Source organism: Panicum virgatum, chromosome 8K (assembly GCF_016808335.1).
Source record: "Panicum virgatum strain AP13 chromosome 8K, P.virgatum_v5, whole genome shotgun sequence".
Taxonomy (NCBI): Eukaryota; Viridiplantae; Streptophyta; class Magnoliopsida; order Poales; family Poaceae; genus Panicum; species Panicum virgatum.
The window spans coordinates 2495203-2507338 of NC_053143.1; the positions used below are offsets into that span (position 1 = coordinate 2495203).

Here is a 12136-nt window from a genome sequence, read left to right on the forward strand (position 1 = left end):
TTAAGATTAAAAGATAGTGACCTGCTAACAAAGAAACATGGGGAAGACTAACAGCACGTTTGGTTCCAAGTATGTTGTACCAGCGCGCTGACGATTATTGGCTGTTCAAATTCAACCATGAAAAACAAAGGCAGTTGCAGAGTTGCCTTATTCACGAAGAAAATAGCAATATATGGTGTTCATGAGTCTGGAGCACACGCAGAAGAATATACAATATAAAAAACACTGAAAACCCTTCAGCTAAAGTGTTCCTGAATCTTCGATGGCGATTGTGTTATACAGAGACCCGTCACTGCCGAATGAGTTCTCCAGAAAGCCATTTCCATCGAGATGGCTGACGTCTCCACACCTCTCAAGGATCCACCGCCCCGTGACGCCGGAGACACGGAAAATGTTCAATGAAGTGTTGGGAATGTTTCGACGACTGGAGCTGTTAGGTGGATCGGTGTGCCTGCACAACTCTAGTATGGCTGCAAGGTGGGTGACCACCACAACTCTCTCCCCTGTCCACATAGTAGCCGCATTATTAGTGTAGAATCAAATGTTTCAGAGTTGAGAATTGCCATGAGCGTGTATTTACAAGCAGCAGCGCAATGTGAGATAAAAAGTTCAGATTTGTTTAGCCTCTTTTAAACTTCCATGTAGTGTTGTTACCCATAAGGATTTGGGAAATGAAAGGAAGATTAAGAATGAGGCTTGCAGATTACCAGTGTGTTCTTGGGCAATCTTATTCAAGCAAGAGACACAGCACTCATTTAACTGATTTAGGCTTTCTCCACCACCCTGAACATCAATACAAAGTGTAGATAAGCTCTTCGGAGCGAATTTCATAATTATATGGGTTTATCATCGATCCAATTAAGTAGCTAAAGTAAACTTGTCCTATTTTCAACATCTTCTTGAAAGTTGTAACTAGCAATAATAGGTTCAAAATATTTGTATAGCTATTCAAATGGTAAAATTCAAGATCTTAGTAAGTTAAATGGTTCCAACATTGTAGCGCTTTAGAATTTGCCGGTTACCATTTCAATTTGGACAAATTAAGATGTGAATTTATCGGTACTTCTTGGTTTCTGCTGTCATGATCAGAGCCCTCAGTAATTTTAAAAATGTCAAAGCCTCTGAAAACATCTGATTTTTTATTTACAACATCATCCCACATCAAGCCTTGGAAATATCCCATATACATTTCTCTCAGTGCCTCAGTCAGCACCAACTGAAAAAATAAACATTTGAGAAAAGGGACATATAGAATGCACAATGCACTTATTCCATTTTGTTTTAGAAAAAAAGAACAGAATGGCCTTACATTTGTTACACCACAAACTTTTGCTATAATTTCTGCAGTCTCAGCAGCACGCTTCAAATCAGAAGAGTATATGACAGCTGGTTTGGCTTCTTTTGATAGCCGATGAGCCACCTTTTCACAAGATTTTTTACAAAAAAGAAAAATGTCAATGCTAGACATGGAACTGCAAACAATAGTCAGTTCTGAATTGTTTGCGCAAATGAACCATATCGTAAGGGCTTGCTGTCTACCAATCTCATTTAGCTTTGGGTCCAATTGTCCCTGTTGAAGGATTTTGATTTCTGTCAGTACAATAATTTTCTTTTTCGTAAAAAAAAGACAGCTAATGGAAGAATGGCTACAAGGAGCTCCAAAATCTAGCATTTTGAGAAGTGGATATGAATATATTGCTGCAGTTTAATGCAAAAGATTTGGCATCATTTTCCAGCTTCAAAAAAATCAACCAGCTAATATTCTACATTCAAGTAACAAAAAATCTCACAAATTACATGCATGGCTGATTTATAAGGCCAAGGTAGTATCACTGGATTATCCATTCATCGTCTTGTAGGTAAATATGGATGCTAGAGATATTGTTTTCTTATTAGGGATAGAAGGTCGATTTTCTAGTTAGATACAGATATTACAAAAGAGACATTGTGGTAGTTAAATATTAAAACTTTGGAGTGTATATGGAAGCGGGCGGGGCGACAAGCCTGAGGCGCCGGGCGTGAGAGGCGCGGCCCTTTGCAGAGGGGCTGGCGGAGCAGGTGCGGCAGGGCCTGGGGGCGGTGCACGGCGGCAGGTGCGGTCGTGCGGAAGCGGGTGGCGCTGGGGTTGATGAGTGAGGAGGTGGCCTAAGGTTTGGTTTGGTTGACGCGAGTTGGGCCTATTCGACCACAAAATTGGGTTTCTAAAGGCTGTAATGTAGATGGAAAGTTTTTCGTACGCATAGCTCATTAGGCGTGCTATCAGCTCGTGAGCTGGCTCGAACTTGCTCGTTACGCTAACAAGCACAAAGTCCTGCTCTGCTGTTAAGAATTGGATCGAGCCGAGCCGAGCTGGCTGCGAGTTAACGAGCCACAAGCAATTTTTTTAGTCCTATTATAAGGTAGTTAAATATCAAAACTTTAGAGTGTAATTTGATTGAAGAGATGGATGGCAGATCAAAACATGCATAAATAAATGCATTAGCATTTGAAGGATGGACAAATTGCATGCAACCAATCATATTGAAGTCTGCCTGTTCCGGAAACAGAGCAGACTGCAAAACACTACGTGAAAACCTCAAATAGGTAACACGGCATTGGTAACGGGCGCTAAAAGCCCGTTACAGAGAAGGACATCTGTAACGGGCGCAGAACAACGAGTGTTACCAATAATCCTGGCATGCCCAAGCCCGGCCACGCCACCACAACGCCCGTTACTGATAAGTAACATTGGTAACGGGAGTTTAGTGCGACCGTTACTTAGCTTCAGCCCGTAACGGTTCTTAAATACAACCATTACTACTAATGTCATAATCCGTAACGGTCCCTTAATGTCCTTTACTAAAAATACAAATAACCGTAACGATTGGGTAATGACCGTTACGAATATCTCAATTACGAGTAACGGACTTTAATGCCCGTTACCGATATTCCATTCTGGTAACGTGAGTGAGTGACCGTTACGTATACACACTTGAAGCCCGTTACTGGTACTGTTGAAATAATTGAGGGGAGCACTATAGCATCACTGTAGCAGCGTCTTCTTCCTCATCCTCCCGCTGCGAGAGGCTACGGCAGACGGCGGGCTTCCAGCCGGCGCTTCCGGCGTCGGCGGTCCTGCGCCGCTGCGACTGCCGCCACTGCGCGCCCCTCCACCTCCTGCACCACCCTCAATCGCGGCTCTAGCACCCTCCGGCTGCACTTGCCACCCTCATCATGGCCGCCGGTCCCGTCGGCTGTCGTCGCTCCAGCACCCTCCCGGCGGCGGAGAGCGTCCTCCCGGCGCTGCTGCAGCCATAATTCCCCTTTGCTCCGGTCCTTCGCCGCCGCGATCGCCGCCTCCTTCGTCTGTGCGCGCCTCCACCTTAATTCGTCTGTCACTCCGGTGCCTCTGCTCGCCGCTCTGCACGAGCACGCCTCCACCTTCGTCTGTCACTCTGGTGCCTTCTGCAGCGCAGCAGCTTGCTTTAGTCGTCGTCACCGCAGTAGCTCCGTTCGTCGACCATCGTTGCTGTCTCCACCCTCAGTGTCCTCATCAAGGTATGGACTTTGCCCCTCCTAATTAGTAGGCATCTCTAGTAGGAAAAAATAGGAAAATTCTTGATTAGATTCTGATAATAATACTATGCAAATGCTACATGGTGATAATTATCATATTTTTGTTGTAATATTGAGGAAAATTGGAACAATTATCATCATGGTGAAAATGCTAATGGACAATTCTTGTTTCGACTGAATCAAAGAAACTTGGAACAAATATTGAGGAAGAATGATAATATTTTTGTTGTAAAGCTACCCAGCACCACAATTCTCGTGTGTAATCTACATGGTGATATTACTATGAAAATGCATGCTATCCCTTCTCCTCTTGATATTAGATTATGATGATATATTATTTGTTTCAAAATATTTTTTTTTGTTGAACTTGTAGATGGCAGCTGATCGGACTTGGATGTATAGACAGCCCCGAGTTTGGGAGACATTCCTAAGTGGGGTCAATGGTTTTCTAGCTCAAGCAGAGGCAGACATGAGAGATCGGGGTGTCCCCACAATGTGTTGCTCCTGTGTTGATTGTCTCAACCAGAAGAAGTTTGGACAACGGGACAACATTTTTCATCATTTGATCACACGTGGATTCAAAGAGAATTACACGTGTTGGAACCAGTATGGTGAGGAAGGGCTTAATGAGGTTGAAGAAGGATGCCTTAACAAAGGCGAATCGCGACACCATGCTGAAGGGGCACATTGACGCCATGCTGAAGCCCTTAACGAAGGTGAAACGAGTGCCTATTGACTTAACTCATTGATTTCTCATTGTTAATGGCTTAACTCATTGATTTGTCATTATTATAGGGGAAGAAGAATGTGGCAACAACTTTGAGGAATATGAAGCATTCCCACCCAGCGTGATGAGTCCTGAGGATATGACTGACCAAGATGTTACAGGTTTCAACGATGATGATTTGCTGTCTCGTGTGGACAATGTTGATCAAATGTTGAGTTTCAGGGTGTGTACACTGTTGGCGCTCCTTAAGTATCTATTTTATCCCCTGTTTAACTTTGATAATGGCATGAATTTAATATCAAAATCACTAACCATCCTAACCTCGGCCCAATTATTGGTCGTTTTCACGTTTGCACATATATTTTGGAGGGTACTTCGTTTTTGCAGGTTTTTGACCAATTTTGGAGCATGAAATGGCGAGGCCTACGATCACGCGATGACACGAAGAATGACGAAGGCCAAAGCCCGAACAAAGGATCGAAGGCCATGATGTTTAGAGGCCTGTTCATGCATATCCACCCTCCAATGAAGCCCAAAAGACAAAGCCCACAAGATAAGATCAAGATACTTCGGGGCTAAGCAAAGCAAAGAGATATTTAAGGAAGCATTTTCCATCCTATCCTTCTCCTCGAAGAAATCTCGAAGATAACGACGTCTAAAGGGGTGCAATCGTGAAAGACATAAACTCTAGAAGATTCCAGGAGGCTTGGGGAGAAAGTTGAGCACGAGCCGGCGAAGGAAAGTGCCAGGCCGGCCGGCCCAGGCCTTTTTTAGGTCGGTTCGACCTCCCCTTTGACCGAGGGTTCCCTGAGGCTATTTAAAGACCCCTCCCCAAGGTTCACAGAGAGATCAATTCGGGAGACGACGCCAAGGAGCAGAGAAGATAGAGGGACACCTCTCGGAGAGCCGAGGGTCGTGCTAGTTGTCTAGGGTTTGCCCTAGACGACGTGAGAACCTTGCAAGGAAGACCACGTCGGAGTTCTGGAGCTAGGATCATCAAGATCAAGGTAGGGCCCCGGTTGTGATCTTGTGATGTACAATCATTCATGGTGAAGTTATTTGTGTTTCCGAATGTTTAGCGACCATGTTCTCCTCTTTCAATTTCGTTCTTTTCTTTGGGTTTGCTTCATCCTAAATCTATTATCGAGATAGATCGCTTAGCATGATCTTGTAGTCATGGTGGCTAGAGGTTCATGGCGGAACTACCAAAGGGGGTTCGACTTGCTTCAGGGTATCTTTGTTGAAAGGGGTGGCATCGTGACAGGTCGTTGCCACTAAGTAGGTGGGGTATCGAGGGATTGGATTGGAGATTTTGGGTTTAAAGAGGCTTTTCATTGAGATTCACATCTATCTTACTTCACTTTATCTAGCTGGAACTACAACATATGCATGATCTAGGTGATCTAGATTGGTTATCTCTAACTTTCTCTTGCTACTTTCGGTGTTTGTCGTGTTTTTAGTAGATTAGATTCGTTTTCACCATCTCACACAAAGAAATTTCTATGCTAGTAGATTGTTTCTTGTCTCTTTGGTTCCGTGGATTGATAAACCTTGGGGGAATACTCTAAGGGAAAAGCTACACAAAACCGTGCGCTTGCGGTATATAAATCGGGGGCGCTAAGGAGCGTCAACAAGCTTTTCTGGCGCCATTGCCGGGGAACCATCGATTTAAGATCCAATCTTACTTGCATTCGTAAATATTTCTTTTTCTTGATTTTTCTTTTTGACTTTTTTAGATCTCTTATTTTTCTGAGCTAACTAAAAAAACAGATCTATTCCACGAAAATCAATCTAATCTAGATTTTGCTTTATTTTTCTTTTATGTTTTAGATCTTGTATATTCATCTTTTAGATCTCGTATATATTTTTTCTTTTTTCACTAACCCCTAACAGGAGATGGACGGGAGCCTCTCCAACAAACCCGAAATTTTTGTGGATGATCCAGAAAAAATTTACAGGCAAAGGAGACGAGAAGCACGATCAAAGAAGCCGGAACTAGTAGATCCAAAAGTTGAAGCCGACGATTCATCGTCTTCACCCCAAGCAACTCCACCAACAAGTCCAAAGGAGGCGCCACTTCACCAAGGGATGGCGCTACCGGAGCCGGAGCGTACGATCGGAGAGCTATGCACTCCGGACATTCGGGACTTGCCGATCCAAAATCTCGACAACATCGGAGTTCCGTTCGAGATCAAGACTTCAATCATAAGGATGGTGCAAAGCTCACCCTTCACTGGAAAAGAAGACGCTAATCTACACCTTCAAGCGTTCCTCCAACTATGCCGCACCTTCGACATGCATGGGATGACTCAAGATCAAATAAGAGCGAGGCTCTTTCCGTTCTCTCTACTTAAGAGAGCACTGCAATGGTTTCATTCTCTACCACCGCACACGATGCAAAATTGGGAGTCCTTGATAAAAGAATTCATGACGGAGTTCTACTCGCCGGGCAAGACCCAGATTCTGCGCAACAATATTGCAACATTCGCGCAAGCCCCGACGGAGACTATTGCGGAAGCCTATGAGCGCTTCAACGACTACATCCGCGCCGTACCTCATCACAAGTTCTCAAGGGAGGATGTGGTCCAGAAGTTCTATCAAGGCCTCACTACTGCATCAAGGGGGATCATTGACGCATCGGCCGGAGGTTCTATCATTGAGCTCACGTCTACTCAAGTTTTCAAGCTATTCAAGAAGGTGGCGGACAATGACGCATGGGCATCATCGGGGCGCCTACAACCACTCCAAGCTGTGGGCGCCGCGAAGAGTGTATTACAAGTGGAACGTGAAGAAGTGCTAGAAGGGAAGATCGACTTGCTCGTGAGAAGGTTGGAGAAGATGGAAGTGGAAAAGAGAGAAGCCCAAGCTATTGATTTAAAGGCGGCTGAAGCGAGGTCTACATGTGAAGAATGCGGAGAGTACGACCATGTGCAAAAGAATTGCCCGGAGGAAGCCAAGATGCTCGACTACATGAAGAAGGGAGAATGGATTCCGCCGACCAACTTCCGCTACAGGCAAGGTAGACCCCAATTTAATGCAAGCTCTTCCATTCAAAACTCGGTGCCTCTTCATATACAATTGAAGGAGTTCATGGAGGAGCAAGGCAAGATCAACAAGGACACCGTCACCAAGTTCAAGGCTATGGACAAGATCCTGGAGAACATTGATGGCAAGGTGACGGAGGTCGGGAGCTCTAACCTTCAAGTACTCAACATGATGAAGATGCTAGAAACACAAGTAGCCCAGCTCGCCGGACGCTTATCTAGCAACGAAGGAAAATTGCCCGGGCAACCTCAAAGTCCGGAGACGGCTAAGGCAATTCAAACTCGCTCGGGAAAGGAGACCGAAGAACCCGAACATGCAGCGGGAGCAAGGAAGCCTACGCCAAGAGTTGAAGTGGACACCGTCATCAAGGAGAAGGCACATACTCCTATGCCAGAGATAGTCACCGAAGAGCCAGAGTTTGAGCTAGATGATATAAACACCAAGATTCTACCGCCAAGGCCACGATACAACAAAGGTAAACATGAAGATGAGCAGTTCAACAAATTTGTTGACATGGTACGCAGGTTGAGCATCAATATGCCGCTCTTGGACGCTCTACAAGTTCCGACGTATTCTCGCTACTTCAAAGACATCATGGGAAACAAGCGCGAGATACCGCCTAGCACTGTCAAGCTAACCGAGGAATGTAGCGCGGCAATCGCTAATGAAGCTCCTGAAAAGAAGAGGGACCCCGGATGTCCTATCATCCCGTGTTCCATTGGATCTCTTATGTTCGAAAGAGCACTTTGTGATCTCAGTGCAAGTGTGAGCGTCATGCCAAAGAATGTGTTCGAGAAGCTACGCTTGCCGGAGCCGGAGCCGGAGCCCACCGCCATGTGCCTAGAGTTAGCGGACAATTCCGTTCGCTATCCTTTGGGAATTGCCGAAGATGTGCCCGTGAAGATTGGAGAACACTTAGTCCCCGTTGACTTTGTGATTCTCGATATGGGAGAAGGGAGCAAGGCGCCTCTCATACTTGGGAGGCCTTTCCTCAAGACCGCAAGGGCGAACATCGACGTTGGCAAGGGGGAGATAAAGTTCGACATCAATGGCACCACAAGCGAATTCAAGTTTCGTCCACGCCTCGAGGTATGCAACATGATCAATGTCAAATATGTTCCACCTCACCGCCGTGTCACAAAGGAGAAGCCAAAGAAAGAAGAGGAGCCGAACAAGAAGGAAGCGAAGAAGGAGATAGAAGTCGTCGCGTCCATCGCGACAAAGAAGATCATTGCACCCGTCAAGAAGAAAGCTAAAAGCCCGCCTGTGAAGACCAAAAAGACGACTAACGTAGAAGACAAACCCGCACCAAGGATTATGCGGAAGTGGGTACCCAAGACTGCATCGCCATCACCGAGCGTTGGTCCGAAGTGAAGAGGAAGAAAGTCTAGCTATAGACTATAAACGAAGCGCTTTGCGGGAGGCAACCCGTTCGTCGAGTCAAGAATAAAGCTGCCGGGAGTTCAACCCGTTCGTCGAGTCAAGAATAAGCTGCCGGGAGGACAACCCGTGAAAAGTTTAGGTAAGTGAGTCGAGAATTTTGCTACGCAAGAACATGATATACTTTTGAATAATTGGTCGTTCGGTCGAACATCTCGATTTGGATTTTATTCGCTCGGTCATTTCAATGATGTTTCTTATTTTAAACCAATGACATGAGCCATCCTATGATTTATTTGCCTCTTCTTGAGAAAGCCGCATCCAAAATTCCATACCTATTTTTGGCGACCGTCCTCTCCATGACGGCCGGACCAAGTTGAGATAAAACACACGAATAGAGCCATGCTATGTTTATATCATTTGAATTCTTGATGCGTAGGTTCGCACAAACATAGAGAGAATTTTCAGTTTTCATCACCATAGGACTAGAATTTTCCTAACCTTAATTATTCTCTTTTTCAAAATTCTCTCTCTCATTTTGGCAAAAATTAGAACTTAAACCCAAGACCCACGGTTGAATTCGAGATTGTTCGCTATCAATTCATGAAAGTGAACGGTTCCGATGCAATCAAAATTAATGTAGTCGGGAAATATTTTTCGACTTACAAATGTACAGATATTTCAATCCCCCTCTAATTATTCATTTAAACTCATTACATGCTTTGAGTCAATTCTGACATTTCGAAGTTAGAGGAGGATTAAACATCTAAGTATGATTTGGAAAGGGTTTATGTGCTTGATTAACATCCATTGATCAAAGTGAGTTCACGGGAAAGAGTTGTGCTCTCTACCTACCACCACATGCAAATAATTCAAAGGAGGGAGCAGCCATGCATGGGAAGGACATGTGATTTTCAGCAAAGATGGCACCATGTGATGAATGATTAAGCATGGGACAAGGTGAATGACACAAAGTGGAGAAATAATGTTACAAGTGGACATCAAAGGCAAAAGAAGGAGTGGTTCACGGGATTTGGACGGTGCAAAGCATGCAAGATGTACTGGACAGAAGCAAATAATTGCACCAGGAAGCCACCAGAGAAAATTGAAGTGGAAAGGAGCCAGAAATGCCCTAGGCCGGCCGGCCCCAAGGCCCTAGGCTGGCCGGCCTGGCCCCTATTTAAGCCCTCTGGTGCTCTCCTTTGGCAGGTATACTCCTCACTCATTTATTTGCTTATGTTTTTCAAGTTCTTCGCCCAGAAACGTCAGTTAGAGCCCTGAAAAATTCATCCACCAAAATCTACTCCAAAAATCTCAGAAAATTCACCACAATTCCTAGTTTGTTCCACTCTTCGATATATTGTTCTTCCGCCGGCAAGAAACCCCCGGTGTGTTTGTTTTTTAGTGTGTGCAGCAAGGAGTCACCATGAGTGGCCTCATGAAGTTCATCGCCGGGAGGAGAAGGACGCGTTCATCAACATCCGACGCATCGGCAAGTTCTTCGCAGAGGCACTCGGTCTCCGAGTCTCCGCGGAGCATGGAGGAAGACAACCCCGCACCGAGGAGCGACATGCTGCTCCTTGGTGGGATGAGAGACCCGAGAAGCTCCTCCATGAGATTCACCGAAGGGATGCCACTTCCTCCACGGCGTTCGACAAGGTCATCCGCACCACCACCATACAAGCCCAAGAATTCAGAATATAGGTTTATTATCATGTCGAAGGAAGAAGAAGAAAGGCTCAAGTTCATGAAGGGAAGACTACGAGCAAATTATGATTTTGATGATGAAACATTGGTGAAGCTGGGATTTCATCATGACATCTATGAGCTATTGGAGAACATCGGTTGGAAGTTATTTTTCGACGGTGTCACGGTTGATATGCAAGAAGAAGTGGCTATTGAGATGTTCATGACATTAGAAAAATCAACGGAAGTGGTGGATGATGAAGAAGTTCCATGTCTGAAATTTAGGCTCAAGAATGAAGAGAAAGTAATCACCTATGGAGAAATAGGAAGCTTGCTCGGATTCAAAAATAATGCATATGAAATGGTGCAAATTGAAGATGGAGAGCTTGATGAATTTTGGACAAAAATAGCAAAAGATGTCAACCGCCAAAGAAAGAATATAAGTAATGTTACCCTCCAAATATTCCACTCTTGTTTGAGCAAGAGAATTCTCGGGAGGATGAGAGAATCGAAGGTCACCGACCAAGAATTAAATTGGATGTATGCTGCATTGGTGAAGAAACAAGGAATTGATCCCACCAACATCATGGTTGAAAGGTGGCTTTGTGAAGCATCATCCGGCACAAGAGAAGTTGGTTCAGGATGTTATCTCACAATGATAGCCTGAGCAATGAATCCGAGGTTACGAGTGATCCAAAAATTTTATGTCCCGGGAAGAGATATTGGGATTGATCATTTGAGGCAAGGCCATTATATCGGAGGGGATGAAAAGAAGGGATTTACTATTTCTAATATGGATATTTCTCTCCCCGATCAAAGGCTGAAATTATTTGCAAGAGGGAGGACTGATTGGCGAGTTGAAAATATTGGGAAAAAGGTGAAGAAATCCAAAAGAGGAAGGTTAATTGAAGGGAAATTGGCATCGGCACAACAAGAAGACTTGTAAGTAAACCTTCCACCGCCAAGTTCTGCTTATTGGAGGAATGAATTTCAAGGTGCATCAAGTGGACAGGGATACCCGCAAGGATGGACGAGTCAATGGGAAGGAAGCCAAGAACAAGCATGGGGGCACGCTGTGGCGGCACCCCCACCATTTAGCAACTACGGCTACCCACCCTCGTCATATCAAGGAGAGATGCCCGACCCGTCATTTGGAGCACAATATTTTGACCTCCCTCAACCAGAACAAGGAATGAGAATTATGGGTGCTTATGCGAGAAGAAACATGGAAGATATAGATGACATCCGGAGGCATACAACCCAACTAGAAGATGGAACTGCGGGAATCGCATATCAAATGGGACTTCTAGGCCTGGCGCCACCGGAACAATTTAATGGAGGAGCATTTCAGCAGTATTATGATTAAGGATACAACGCAAGAGCCAATCAAGGAGATTGATCGACGGCATGACCATGAATAAAATGCTCGCACGTGTGGTTTGGATTTTCTATTTCTTTTCATTTATTTTCAGCATGTGTGCAAGCTTGTGTGTGCGTAGCAATTTTCTATTTTATTTATTTCAGCATGTGTGCAATTTGCTTTCTTTTGTTTTCATCACCATGATAAATAAATGCATCACCCACGCTTTAATGTTATGGTTAGTAATGATGATAGAAAGTTTGTGCCATGTTAAAATATGATGATCATTGCCGCTTTGTCTACTTTCTTGTGCTTGATTTATGCATGATTAAACTAATGCTCTCTCTAACATGATCTGAAAATTAATTAAATGCCGGCTAATT

General features: G+C 44.6%; 1 protein-coding gene across 1 annotated transcript in view; it reads right to left on the reverse strand.

Moving 5' to 3' along the window:
• Nucleotides 1-217: 217 nt before the first annotated feature.
• The window catches only part of LOC120646486 (phosphoglycerate mutase-like protein 4), a 30533-nt gene continuing 18614 nt past the window's right edge, over nucleotides 218-12136 (reverse strand). The window contains exons 2-6 of the mRNA XM_039923044.1: nucleotides 1505-1570; nucleotides 1310-1420; nucleotides 1059-1216; nucleotides 708-784; nucleotides 218-503 (exon numbers count right to left, since the gene is read on the reverse strand). Of these exons, the coding sequence (XP_039778978.1) occupies nucleotides 241-503; nucleotides 708-784; nucleotides 1059-1216; nucleotides 1310-1420; nucleotides 1505-1570 (675 nt within the window). The 3' untranslated portion in view covers nucleotides 218-240. The remainder of the gene's footprint in view (nucleotides 504-707; nucleotides 785-1058; nucleotides 1217-1309; nucleotides 1421-1504; nucleotides 1571-12136) is intronic.